At 48.4% G+C, this 14,637-nt stretch overlaps 1 protein-coding gene across 4 annotated transcripts in view; it reads left to right on the forward strand.

Moving 5' to 3' along the window:
- CACNG2 (calcium voltage-gated channel auxiliary subunit gamma 2) overlaps positions 1-14,637 on the forward strand; it is a 56,252-nt gene that overhangs the window by 6,883 nt on the left and 34,732 nt on the right. For 2 of the 4 annotated variants that reach the window (XM_031600098.2, XM_090142852.1), the window contains exon 1: positions 2,489-3,162. In XM_031600098.2, coding sequence (XP_031455958.2) covers positions 2,952-3,162 — 211 coding nt within the window. In that variant the 5' untranslated portion in view covers positions 2,489-2,951. The other 2 variants (XM_090142844.1, XM_031600099.2) reach the window with 2 other exon arrangements.

The following is a 14,637-nucleotide window of genomic DNA, read 5'->3' on the forward strand; positions in this document are numbered from 1 at the left end:
TCCTCATCTCAAGCCACCTCTGTAGAGCTGTAATCTCCCACCATCCTAGGAGGACTCTCTGTATCTCTTCACCCTTCATTTGAACCAAGGCCAACAGTTCAGAGAGCCTCCCCACAGCTACCATGCTCACCACTATTCCAGCAAGCTGAAATACACAGCCCACAAGGGCCACTTCCTCCCTTGCCTATCCTCAGCTGTTTGGCAGCTCCATGAGTGCAGAGAAAAAGAAAAAAACAACAACAACAACAAAAAACCCACAAGAAACCAAGCAACAACAACAACAAAAGCCCTACAAACAAATAAACAAAAAAACCTTTTCCAAGAGAGAAGAAGGCCAGGACCCCCCCAGATGAGGCTAGGAGCTGTGGTTGTCCCTCAGCAGTGTATTAGTGGACCCAACCTGCACTGTCACCTGCCTCATCCCCCATCCCTTCTGCCTCCCCAGGACCTGCTGGTAACAATCTGCATACGGCTGATGCCACACACCATCCGTGCTTGCTGGTAAACACCCCATCATGTACTCAGGTCTCTTCTGAAGAGAGGAAATGCTCAGCTGCCTTTTGTGCCCCCTCCTCTCCTGCTGCTTTCCATAGAGTCCTTCATGTCCAACAGTCCTGAGGGAGATTGTCCTGGAATGCCAATCCCAGTTGCACCCAGAGAAGGACAATGGAGGAGATAAATGGAGTTACAAAATTACAGTGTGGCTGAAGCTCTCCAACTGGTTCAACTATCCGGCACCCCCTCCCCTCAACCCCTTAATTCCCCTAGAAGAGCAGTGAACCTAATGCAGTCCTTCTGCTCTCTTAACCGAACAATGAATCTGATCAGAGTGAAACAAAATCGGAAGCATCATGAATTAGATGATTTCTTTTCTTTATGATTGCTGCATTAATGAGCAGCTACGTGTATAGAACGAGGAGGTGACTAATGTAATTAACCTGATGTAATGATACTGCTGAGGAATGAAGAGACAGTTATGACATACCAAGATGTTAGCATTGCACAATTTAATATACATTCTCGGTACTATCAAGTTGTGTCTGACACAAAAACTTAAGCACTGATTTCAGCCTGCATCCATTCACTTCATGCATCTTTCTGGAAAAATGAAGATTGAAATGTGGAATACTTTCCAGGGTTGGGGGAGAGGAATTCAGTTTGGTGGTCCCTTTCCTTAGCAAAATTACAGTAATAACAAGAAATCGACCTTTCTTGTGAAAAATCTTCCCAAAATGTCTGCTTCTTGAAACAAGCTATGGGATTTCACGGAAAGCTACGAAGAGAAAGTCAAAATGCAGGGATTCACACAACATTGGTCAGGGGGAGACAGAGGGACGGAAAACGAGCAACACCAAAACATATGCAACTTGCAGCAAAGCTGAGAAGAGTGAGAAGCGAGCACTTAAATATAATAACGACAACAAAAATAAGAGAAATAAATGCTTATTTTTAAATTACCCTTCCACGTTACATTTCACCCGTCTCCTGGGGAGAGAAAACGGCTGCCTGAAGTTTTGTACGGGTCTAACTGCAGCGTGTGCGGGTTGTGCTTGCCGCTCTGGGCACGTATGGCGGGGATGCGAGGCAGCTGAGCCGGGGGGCGGAGGGGGGGGTGCGGGTGGGGGCGAAAGGCTGAAAGGCAGAAAGAGGGAGAGCCCCAGCTACGCCTTCCCCCGGGCTCCGGCAGCCGGGGGGAGCAACTCAGCCCGGGGTTGGCAGCGGCGGGGTAGGCACAGGGAGGGGGGAGGCTGCCCCCTCCGCCCCTCCCTGCCTGCCTGCCTGCCTGCCCGCGCAGAGCGAAGGAGGGCGGCTGCCGCCCGCGGATGCTGGGGCGCGGGCAGGGCGGGCGGCGCGGGCGGCGCGGGCAGGGGAGCTGTCCTTCAGCACCGCGGGCCGCGGAGCGCCGCTCCGGCACTGCCGCCCGGGGAGCTGTCCTTCAGCACCGGGGGGCCGGGAGCGCTCCTCCCGCGCCGCGGACCGGGGAGCTGTCCTTCAGCACCGCGGGCCGCCGCCGCCGCCGCGGGGGATCTGTCCAGCGCCTCGCCGCCTTGATGCAGTAGCGGGGCCCGGGAGTCGCCGGGGGCCGCCGCGGGGCAGGGGGTGCCGCAGCCGGGCGCCGCTCCGAGCCCCCAGCCCAGGAGAACGCCGCGCCTGTCCCCCTCCTCCCCCAGGAGCCCCCCTCTCTCCTCGCCCACCTCCGCCGGGAGCGAGCGCCGCGGCTGTGCGGAAAAGCCATGGGAGGCAAGACCTCGGCACCTGTTCAGCTGAAATCAAGGGCTTACAGTATACTGGGCAGTCTGGCTTGGTGGTAGGAGCGAACGAAAGGAAGGAGAAGCAAGCAAGAAAAAGTGAGAGAGGATTGGAGCGACTGCCGCTGCCGGGAGAAAAAAAATAAAAACCCAAGGAAGATAACTGGGAAGGAAAAGGATTTTCATGGCGCAGGCTGCAGAGCTAAGCAAGAAGACTGAAGGTTGCATCTCTGCTCTTACAGTCTCTAACTGTCTAGGTCCAGATAATGAGAGATTGTGTTGAGGATGCTGCTGCTGCTCCCCTGTTCACTGTGGAAGCCATCTCCAAATTAGCCATTACATATGGAAACTGGAGACCAGAATTTTAGAAAAAGGGATTAAGGCGTCTCGTTTTGGGGGGGGTTCTCTCTTTATTTGTTTGTTTTTTTCTTGGTTCTTTTGTCTCTCTCTTTTTTTTTCTTTTTCCTTTTTCCTTTTTTTATATTTCAACCAGAACGTTTCCGATTTAAAAGGCAAGCCTGTTCCTGTGTGGTCTTTCTAATTTACACTCTTTTCCGTGGGCTTTCTTACCTCTCTTTTTTGATATCTATCTCTCTATATATACCCATTATATTATTAGTCGGAATTATTATTCTTTTATTTTATTAAACACACACACCCCAAGAATCAGAAGGCGGTTGGGTATTTGTATAATGAAGAATTATGGGGCTCTTTGACAGAGGTGTTCAGATGCTTTTAACCACCGTTGGTGCTTTCGCTGCCTTCAGCCTGATGACCATAGCTGTGGGGACCGACTACTGGCTTTACTCCAGAGGGGTTTGCAAGACTAAAACTGTCAGTGAGAACGAAACCAGCAAAAAGAACGAGGAAGTCATGACCCATTCTGGATTATGGAGAACCTGCTGCCTGGAAGGTATTTGATTCTGGATCTCCACCCCCCACCCCCCCACCTCCCTCCACTTTCCTCTCCCCCTATCCCATACCCCCCCCCCCCCCACACACACACACACTACTCCCAATAAATCCCTTCACATTCCACCATTTTCTAACTTCATTCCTTCCACCACAATTGAGAGTGGTGGGCTTAGTTACATGGGGTACGGAGGCAAGAAGACAAGCAAATTATTCTTTGCACCGTTCCCTTCTTCCCTTCCTCAGCCTCTGCCCTACACTCTCCCCAGAATTTCACTCCCCCCCCCCCCCTTCTGACGGGAATAATATGTGTCTTACAAAAACACCAAGAGACCCTTTCAAAAAGCAACTATGTGATCTACCTGTCTTCAGATTGTTTGTATTGCCTGGGAAAGCAATGCCAAAATGCTGTGTTATTGCTTTGCTCCGTCTGCAACCACAGAGTGAAATAATTTGTCTCTTTGCAAATGGCTTATTTGCAAAGACTAACTGGGAGTGAGGGGCAATGTGGGGAGGAGGTGACTGCAAAGCAATTCAGATGCAATTATTGGTTCACTTTAGAGAGGAAAAAAGAGAGAATGGGAAATAAGTCTGCTATGTCCAAAATGTCTCATACGGTAAATCTGGTGATTCTAGTCCTCTCGAGCAGAGTTCAGAGCATTTCATAATGTCTGTGAGCAACCACATCTTACTGGGCTGGGTGCAGGGGGGTTTATTTGGCAGCTGATTGGTTTGTTTTGGGGCTGGGATCTTTCCCCCACTTGTTCGTTGTTGGGGTTAGATTTTTGTTTGGGGGCTTTTCTTTAAGGTTTATGGTAGAAGCTAAAAATAAACAAGTGTCTGTATAGAAAAATCAGCCCAAGTCTTATGTGGTGGAACTGCACAGCAACTCAGTGACATGTCTGATGGCAGAAAAGCCACTGCCGCAGCCAACTTCTGGAATCAGGCGTTCGTAAGGGAGGGGGAGAGAAGCGAGGGGCCAGCGGTTCACTTTTAAATATGTGTTGCTCAGTCTTGCTATTGGCATACATGTGGGCTGGGGAGGTGGACTGCAGCTGGTGCTGGAGAGATAGGGGCTACTAATGTAAATGCGTGGTTTTCTGTTATACACGTAGTGAGAAGGAGGGAGCGAGAGCAAGGCAGCGCACATTGCAGCCCAGTATCAAAATGCTGCTTATGAATCAGCCCCCAGCCAGAGAGTGGGCTAAAAGGGCTGGTGGGTGCCTGTGAATAACGCCTGGGTCTGCTAGTGCCCCCCAGAGCTGGGTGTGCCTGGAGCTCCCTGATGGGCAAGAGGGGAAGCAGGTACCGCAGGAGCGATTTTCTGAGAGTACACTGGGAGATGCAAGGCAGGGGGAGGGGGAATAAACTGTGTATGTCCTAATATCTCCCACCAAAGCAAGCTAGAGCTGCTGTTTAGAAATGGTTGTGTCCGGGAAGAAGAGCAAATTTCCCCCCCATTCTTGGTGCAAACGGTTGAGTGATGGCTGGACATGTTTTGAATAGCTAAGTGACTTCATTGAGCGATGGTCTATTTGACGCATACTGCATTTAGTGCCCTTTGTCAACCCAAACTGCTGCCTTTTAACATATCCTGCAGAGGAGCTCTATGCTGAATACTATATGCTGTCTCCACGCCAGAAAATCAATAGCAGTAAATTAATGGGGGATGTTTTAAACACACTTGCTCGCGCACATGCACGCATTTCCTCCAAATAGATAAATATATGGAGATATATATTAATAAAGAATGAAAAGGCTTTCACATGGCTATTCATTACAACAGGGGAGAGAGACATCTCCTTAATTAAAAATTAATGAGAGAGGAGGCAAAAAAAAAAAAAAAAAAAAAAAAAAAAAGCAAGCCCAAAAGCAAAGCCATGTGAGGAGGGAGGGAGGCTGCAGGGAGAACTCCCCTCATGAGCTGTGTCCCCGAGCCAGAGGGCGGAAGGAGGCTGGGGAGGAGATAAGAGGTGTGAGGACCCTGGCCAGGAGTGGCAGTGAATTCAGATCATGTCCATGTGCCCATAGAGCCAGATCCAGAGGGACACGATCAGAGGGGGAGGAGGAAGGGGCGGGTGAGGTTTGTCAGATTGGAGGAGCTCAAGGCTCCTTCTCATTTACATCCAGCAGGACCCCATAGGGACTGTGGAGAAGTGGTTGCGTGATAAGGGAAATTGCCAGGATGCTCTCTATTGAAGGTTCCAAAGTGCTCCCAGTTCCTCCCAATGCCATCTTGGTCCCCTGCCCATGCTCTCATGCAAACTCAGACTGCAGCCCTACACAAGAGCTGGGAAAGGCAGCATGAGAGATGGTGGGATTCTCTTTTGTCCCCACCACACAAAGGAGGAGCCTGATTGGCTCCCCAAAACTGCTGGATGTGGGGCAGAAGTTCTAAGTGGGGCTGGAAGGTTCTAGGAACTGCCTGGGAGCAAACCCTGCTCTGACCCTCACCAGCCTGAGGACACAGGTTGTCCCAGAACTTTAGGGTGAGCTAGGTAACAGGAGTTCCATGGCCATACACTGAGCATTGACATGGGCATGGCTGTTCCTCATGGTTGAGGATACCTCTGACTGGCTCCCCTCATCCCAAGTCTGCATGGGCTGGTGGCTGTCACTCCTTAATCCCAGAATGGCACAGCCAGATACCCCCAATAGACACACATGAGAGGGCACTGGGCAACTTCCAGATATCATATCTGATAAGCCAGAAGGTTGTCTTCCTTCTCAGCATAAGGAATCAGAAAGGTGTCCTTGATTCACTTGATCTCCCAAGCGAGAGCTGCAATCTGGGTGGAGAAGGGTGCTGTAGGGGCTCCTTTCCCCTGTGGTGCATGGGTTGGACAGGTTTGGGAAAGGAAAAAGTTGCTCCCAAGGAGACTGTGGAAATGGCCAAACCCTTGGACTCTGCTCACACCCTGCTCACAGTGTGAAAAAAAAAACCTGGAGATGAGTGTGGGACAGAAATGGGGCAGGCCCATAAGGTTTTGAGAGTCACTGAAGAGGAGGGCAGAGGAATTTTAATGAGAAAATAATCAAAGAAGGAGCCAAAACAATCTTCTGCTAACAATAGGAAGGCTCTGATGAGGCTGACTTCATTTTGGGGGACATAAGGGAATGCTAGCACTAGCCAGCACTGTAGGCTGTCAGAAATGGTGAACTCTTCATATTTCAATGCTGTGGTAAATTGTATTTCTTTATCTTAGCCAAGATATCCAATAGCAAAAAGGAACGTGGAGGCTCAGCCTGTATGCACAGATATGCTGCAATCAGAAAGCGAGTTCCCCTTGAACAATTTGGTTCCTGGGCTTTTAGGATTTTACAGTTCCCCTCTGTCCAGTCATTCAACATTCTCAGTCAGTATCTTCAGAGCTTTGTGTTTCTCCAAACAGCAGCATCATTTTGGGTGTTCAGCCTCTGTTGGGATCCCTCTCCTCTCTTTCCTGCATCCTACAGGGAGCCCCTGTTCAACAGTGAGGCTAGAGCAGAAAGGTGATGGTGGTTCCCATTACTGCAGACCATGCTTCCAATTATTTTTCTAATCTTCCTTCAGATATTTCTCTCTAAGGCTTTGGGAGTGCTTAAATGTGTACCTGAGGTGCTCAAAAATTTTTGCTCTACAAGAAAAATGGCAGAACCTACCTCAGCCCCCTGACCACGTATATATGGAGTGTGAATGTACATCTAGCAGCTGAGACCCATGAGCTCATGGCGCACAAAAGTGCTGCACCTCTTACAACTTTGAAATGGCTGCGGAGCTTCCAGCCTAATTCCTCCTTGGCACCGAATGCTTTTAAAACACTTCTTATTATGAGTGATGCCTTGTCTAATTCTTTCATTAGCTCCTGTAGATCTCCTACAGGATCTCAAAAAGTGAATGACGAAGCCTTATCAGGGTCTTATGAAGCAAGTAAATGAAATGTATTTTATATCTGTAGGTTATTGGTTTTGTCATGTTGTCATTATTATTAGGAAAGGGATAGGTATGGGAGGCTTTTATACTGAGAAGGAAGAGACTGGAGTTCAGGGCAGGCAGGCATGAGTGATGCGCATGGGGTTAGACATCCCTGTAGATCTTACTGGTGTGAAGGCAAATAATTGAATGGATGTTGATGCAGAAAATAATTCCTGCCTAGAGACCCTTCCCAAGGAAAATTAATGAGCTGATCTGTTCCCTTTCCAGTTAGTTATATCTGAGCAGCGCATGAGAGTTAAGTGCAATTTTGGTGTTTGCAGAAATGAAAAGCCGACAGCAAGGCAAGGCAAGGCACAGGCGCTGGACACAGTCCTGGTGCTGCGTCTCTTTTCCACACTGCTTCTTTCACTGCTGTCTGCTGATGGGCCACTTCTTTCCCTTCACATGATCTTATGAGCATTTCTTCCTTGTCTTCTCTCTTATCTATCTTTCACCCTTCGTTTTCCTCATCCCTAGTTCCACTCTGCAGAGCTGTCTTATTTCTATGGATCCACAAAACTGGTGGGGTCCTTTCCCCTGCCTCTTCTTGTCCTACACCAGAAGATTTCTGAGGAAGCAGTGTAAATAGCAGTAGATTGAATGAGAGTCCCCACGCTTGGCAGTGTAGCAGCATCCCAGAGCACAGCCCAGAGATGCAGGAGGCAGAGGCTCAGTGCCGCACTGCCTGCTGCCGGTGTTGCCTCTGCCAGGCAGAGGGAGGGTGCAGAGCTGCACGGGCCTGGTGTGAAGAGGGAGGCAAAGGATTTCCAGAAGTGGGGTGCAGGTGGTGAGGGGGAGGCACATGGGATCCCAGGCATTGGTGGGTTTAGTTCTCACAGAGCTTAAATTCACACATCACTGAGAGCTGGGGATTCAATGGGCTGAGACCTGCAAGCTCACTTCATTTCAGATTTGACAAGGAAATGCTGTTCCTTGCCAGCCAGCTGCTAGAACTGACTTCTAAATTGTGTTTAAATTCTGGATCTCCCTACTGACAGAGAAAGAGGAATGGGTTAATATTGTCCTGAAATGCACCAGAAATTGCCTTGCTGAAGAGAGTGAGAGCGAAATGCAGTGGGAGGGACATGAAGATGCAGTGTGGCAGCAGTAATGTATAAAGAAATTACACAGAGATAGAACAAATGTCTCTTTGCCAGGGAGACCAGGAGCTATTCCTATCCCACGATTCCATGTTAACCCATCCCTTTCTCACCCGAGCCCCTCCACTACGTCTCACTCAGCTGCGGTTCAGTGCAACCTCATCGGGAATTCATGGGAGGAGGGCCGCCGGGGCTCGCCAGCAGCATCTCCATATTTATTTCCTTTAAAAGCAGAAGCGAGGAGGTTGCCGAGGGGAACGGGGAACATTTCAGGCTCTCAGCTGGCTCTGCCCCCTGCCCCTGTTTTAAGAGCAGGATTCCCAATCAAGCATACCCTCTTTATCCCAGGGGGAGCCCTCGCCACCGCATTCTGCACTGCTTCCCCCTTCACATCGCCCCGCTGCTGTAGATGCACTGCTGCCTTCCTGGGCACCACAGCCTCCCCTTTGAGACAGGCTTTCTGAGAGGATTGGGGTCTGCTACCTGAGGAGGGGTCACCAGCAGGGCTCCCAGCCCCAGGGCTGCAGCAGCCCAACAGGGAAATGCAGAGCGCAGAATGGGTCAGGAGTGTGGGGAGCATTGCAAACGCAATGCACCCCAAAGTTATTTTTCCCTTGCCTGTGTGACCCCAGCTCGCTCCTCACCCTCCATCTTTGACTCATTCTATCCATCTCCATTTTAATTTGTTCTCGTTTCCCTCCCCTGTTTTTCCTCTTTATTTTTCTCTTTCATCTTCACGTCTCTTCTACGCTCTCTCAGAAGCAGCTTCCCCTTCATTATTCCTCCCTGATTCTCTCCAAGTTCTCCGAGGCCCATCCCCCTTTGCTCTTTCCTCTGTTACATTAGCTTGCCCTTGCTTTCCTCTGTCCCCTTTGCTCCTGCCATCTCATCTGTCTGTCCTCTTTCCTTTTCTCTCTGCCGTCACATCACCCTGGCTGCCCCCATCTCGCATTCTCTCAGGCCAGAGACCCCATCCTTTCAAAGCTCCTTTCCAAGGCAGCCCCTTGGGGTGGACGTCCCCCTCCTCTTTCTCTGGCCAACCTCCCCCCCCCTCTAAGCAGCCTATGACACCGGTTGCTGTTGCTGCCTTCTCTCACCCACAGGGCACTATGGCTCCCTCTGCCCCCTCCTCCCCCCTTGTGCTCCCCTCATTGCTCGTTGCCTGTGGTCAAGCTGACATCCCTTCACTTTGCAGCCTCCAACCTCCGTGGCCGGAGGGTTCACTGGCAGCGCAGCTGATGAGCTGGCTCATCTGCATGCAGCCAGCAACTGGGCTGGAAGGAGCTCCCGGCAGCCCTAAATACCCTCCCTAGCAGCCCTCAGACATGAATCAGGCCAGGCTCCAATGGGAAAATCGGGGTCTCTGCAGCCATCACCCTGGGGCTGTTGCTGTGCACTACAGGGAGCGTCTCAGCAAACAGCCATCCTTTTCAAGCTGCTTACAGGGAGAGGATTCTCTCTGAGATCCTCAGGACCACCCCGGAGGGGTGAGGAGAATGGGGCTGGGGTCTTCAGTGGGTCTCAGTCGTCAGATCAGAGAGTACCATCGGCTGATGGGAAAAGGAGGGCTGTAGGGCTTGCAGGGCTCTAAATGAAATGCAGCAGATCCTCAGTTCCCTGAAAAAGGAATATTGCTGTGGCTCAGGGCAGTGCATGGCTGTAGACAGAAAACTCACCAGCAGCAAGTCCCCTAGCACTAGGAGTGGAGCAGAGTGGATAACAGAGCACAAGGAGTCATTTGGGAAAGAAGGTAAAACCATAGGAGGATTCATAAAAAGTGGACAGAGATAAGGAGGAGTAAGGAAGACCATGCGTATGAGGACAGCCTGAAAGACTTAAATGTGTTTGCCTGGAAAAGGAGGTGAATGAGTGGGAAAGCAATTGGATTGTGTTGAATAATGAATGGGCAAGAGAAGATGGATCAGTAGCTCTTGATTTCCCCATTTTGTAACACACAGACAAGAGGACCTGACGTGAGTCACCGGAGACCCAGTTAAAGCTTTCTCATTTGATGCGTATCAGGGCTGTGGAGTTTATTGCCACCGGAGCTCCTGTGGCCAAGATTTTAACAACATTTAGCAAGCAAGTGGGCATTTACAACGGAGTTCACTAAAATTAAGCATCCTCATAATGGATATGAACAGCGTTTTGGGTGTTTCGTAATTCAGCAATTAAGCTAGGCTCCATAAAAACTAGGATAACATTTCACAAGGGCAGTCTATCCCCTATCTGACTGCCATGTGCTTCTTGCCTCTTCCCTGAAACATTTGTCAGGGATTAAACAGAGCTCAGATTTACTTAGTCTGGCGTTTCTTTTGTTTCTAGATGTTGTGCTATGCAATTGCAACAGAAGATGCAAACTAGGCCTGCATTTCTGCCAGTGTCAATGACTGCCCTAATTTGACAAATTAACTGTGAGTTTAGGTATTTCTATCATATTTTGTTAGAAAGGATCTGGGATAGAGAGCAATTAAGAGCATACAGAATTAAGTGGAGTCCTTTTTCTTCACACCCCAGGGTATGAAGTAAGTAGTTAGCAATGAAGGTACTATATAAGTGCAAAGAACTATTATTGTTGATATCCCTGCTTTCCAGAAAGCAGTAGGCTTTGGGTCTCTTTGATGCTATCATGACTAAATTAGAAATGAGGTTGTCTCTTTTCTCTTGCATCTGTGGCAGTGATTACTGAACTGGCATCTGATGACGTACAACACTGTAGTGTTCCTATGCACAAGGGATGAAGGTCTGATTCTCACCTCCTTTGCACTGCTGCAACCTCAGTGACTTGGAAGGAGCTGTGCTGCTTTCACGGTCCATGAAGGCAAGAGGGAAATCAGGCTGAGGAAGGGCTGTGCATGCTTTAAACAGCTGTGTCCCTCGAGGTCACCCTGTGCCCTGCTTCCACAACGCCATACCCCACAAAGCAGGGGCTCAGTTTGCCTTCAGTGCATGGGATACCCATTTATGCCAGCTGTTCCTCCAGTCCAGCTGTACCTTTCTAAAAACTATTTCAATTTTCATCATCTGTCACCCTCTCTAAATAAGTCCAGGTTGGCATCCCTCACTGTGGGACAAAATCCTCCTATGGGCTCCCCACCTGAGGTTGGTAGAAGTGTGAAAGGGTAGAGGAGACCATTCATCCCCTGACATTCAGCTTCCTTCTTCCTTCTGCATTTCTGTCTTTCATGAGATCTCTGTCATTTGTTGACAGCTTTCTGTCTCCCAGCTCCATTTATCCCCTTTGTGCTACGGAAAAGCTCCCCTATAAAATTCCAAACTACACAGTCAGAGTTTTCATAACAAGCCCTGCAGGATAGGTGAAATCCACTTCTGTTTCTGCGGCACAGGCTGCTGGAGCTTTTATACCAGCTTCCTATCAAATCTATAACTCCCCAGAGAAGTATATGGACTTTATCCTGGATCTCCTGTTCCCCCAGAGCATATACTTCTACCTGTTAGCCTAGAAAAAGAGAAAATGAGGATGGTATACAAAAACTTGAGACTGCAGTGCCATGCTATCCATGGATAGGAATTCCTCTGGTGTGTGTTTTTGCTAGAAGCGGAACAACTATAAATTTCTGATTTAGCTTGTTGTATAAAGTATACATTCTGTCAAATAAAGAATAACACTATCCACCTCCATCCCCTGGATTTCTTCCTATTTCTCAGTTTTCATTCTCTCCATGAACATGATTTTTTTAGTGTGTTTTATTTTTCTCCTCCCACTCCTTCATAACTGCATTTCATTCTTAAATTTGCCATCGCTCAGGGAAGTTCCCTCTTCCTTCAGGTCCTGTTTATACCACCAGTGTAGCTGCAGTGTGATGGATCTCACTTGAACACTGAATATTTCCCAGGTTTATGGTCATGTTCATTCAGTGTCATAGACCAAGCACTGTCAGTCACACAGCTTTTCATCCAACCCTATTCGCTGACTCCTGCAACCTGTCCATTGCAAATAGCACATTTCTGCGAACCTGTTTCTGGAGCTTCACTCCCTCCTGGAAATGCTGCTTAGAGCTTTCCTTTCTTGTTTTCATTTTGTTCTTTGCTCATTTCATCAGTCCGCTTCATAATTCATTGCTTCTACTTTTCTTCCCTTTTTCTTCACTTTCTCTCTCAGATGTGCCATCTTCTCTTCTCTTCTCTTCTCTTCTCTTCTCTTCTCTTCTCTTCTCTTCTCTTCTCTTCTCTTCTCTTCTCTTCTCTTCTCTTCTCTTCCCTTTATATTTCAATTCCTCAGTTCTCCTGGGTAGGAGCCACCCCCAATCCCAGCTCATCCTCCACAGAGAAATGGTGAAAGTGGTTTGACAGTTAAACGTGTACATGCGTGTGCATGTGTATCTCCTTTCAGATGTGGTCAGTTAGAAAGCCTGGGAGTTGAGATGAAGTATCCTAGCTCTGACTTTTGCCTTTCAGAGAGCCCTGAGGAGTCATTTCTGAATGCAGATGGCCCTCAGAATTGCCTTCAGAGTACAGGGTCCCAAGGAATCAATCATCAGGAATTTCTGCTGCTTTCTTTTAGATTCAAGCATTGCCCTTTTCCTTAGGCTGAGGGTCATGGTTTTTTTGAAGGGCAGTGGCAGAACCATGAAAGAAGACATTTTTCTCTTACTCATTTTTGACTGAAGGAGTGAATGAACTGTGATAAATATTTTTCTGTATATAGCTAGAGCTGTCTCAGAGAAGTGGCAGAGGAAACAGATGGCAGAGGCCCTTTATAGGCAGCTGCTGTTGTCTCTTAAGGTGTCACCAGCACAAGAAAAGTGGTTGTAATTGGGCAGCTTCAAGATCAGCAGTGCCTGAGAGGACTCGAGCAGAAAAAAATGTCATCCTGTGTGAAGGGGGGGAGGCAGAAATCAAATATTCAGAGACTAAGGAATGGCGCTTGAGGGGTGAAATAAAGTTCAGGAAATATTTCGAAGCAAGGATGAACCTTTACTAAATGACATGACTAAAGGATGGTTTTCCTGCATTTGGGAGTTCACACTTGGCCACAGACAGTGGGAACATTGTAGGCATGGTGAAGAAGGTGGTTTTGAGTATTTTGGGGACAGAAAGAGGAGGTGGTGTGCAAAGGAAACAGCTGAGTGAGAGACACAGATTTTCAACGTGCTATGGAAACGCAGCCCACGGGAGAGGAAAGGTCCAGGAGTAGCCATTTCCAGGCTCCTACCTCCTCCAGCCTGCTTCACAGCAATCCTGCAATGTGCTTTTGAGACAAGGGGTGCTACAGTTCGGTGTAGAAGCCTCTGTCCTAGAAACTCCACAGATGATTTCCGTGCCAGAGCCTGCCAGTACTCAGTGTAAAGAGAAATTGTAAGCTGACCTGTAAAACAACAGAAGTGGAGACATGTAGCAGCTCCCTCAAGAAATAACCTGAACAAAGATTCTTTATAACTTTCAAGATGGGAGAGATTTTGCTTTGGGCTAGGCTCCTAAGTCTTCTAGTCATGGAGATGTCTAAATTTCTTCTGCTGCCTTTGTGTCCCCAAAAGCAGGATCGACGTATTCCTTTGCAGAAGAAGAAAATTCATAGAGAATTCAATAGGAAGCTTGGGAGGAAACCAGAGAGGATTGCAGGGTCTGTTGAAGTGCAAGGGTTTGGGTTAACATAGCAGCTGTGGACAGCTGGGGATTAATGCAGCTGAAGGTTTCGGTGTCCTCTAGCTAAGACACATCCATTGCAGCTGTACTCAAGCACCTCATCATCTTGAAGGAAAAAACTGCTGAGAGCAGAGCGGTGCAGCTATTTCACTACTGGGAGGAGGAAAAACAGAGAAACTAATATGCCAACCCTGCAGAGTGAAGTGTAATGCAAAGAGCAGTACAGCACTCAGGAAAAAAATGTAAGACTGACAATTTTCCTAAATTTCAGGTGACTGCTTTTTCATTGCAGCACTCTTCCCCAATCATTTCACCACTCTCCCCCATTTCAGCCATCACTTTCTCCCTTTGTACGCAGGAAAGAATAACTCAGTAAGGCCAAGAGCAGCTTTCCAGGAATTAATTCCAGGGGCTGTCTAAGATCACAGAAGAAAGGTGTTTTTCTGTGTGCTGCATCATTACAGCTTGGCCCACATTTGCAGGAACAGTGAGGGGGAAAGCATTCAGAGCAAGACAAGACTTCAAGAAAGAACACTGTGAGGATGTGGAGGCACCAGCACCAGGAACGATTCACACTCTTCTGCAGAAACCAAGTGCATGGGTTTTTTTTTGTTGGTTTTTGTTGTTGTAGTTTTTTCTGGGAGTAGACTTATGGTAGAGGGAAGCATCTCTGTTTGCTGGAAAGAAAGGGAAGGTTGGGAATGGAAGGATCTTGTGGCATCTGTAAAGCCAGACTGGCCTGAGGGAGAGCTGAGATAAGGGGGACCCAGGACTCAGCCACAGCACGGCATGGGGAGTTGGTGAGGGATAGAAG

This window comes from Phasianus colchicus, chromosome 1 (assembly GCF_987193195.1).
Source record: "Phasianus colchicus chromosome 1, bPhaCol1.hap1.1, whole genome shotgun sequence".
In the NCBI taxonomy this organism is placed as follows: Eukaryota; Metazoa; Chordata; class Aves; order Galliformes; family Phasianidae; genus Phasianus; species Phasianus colchicus.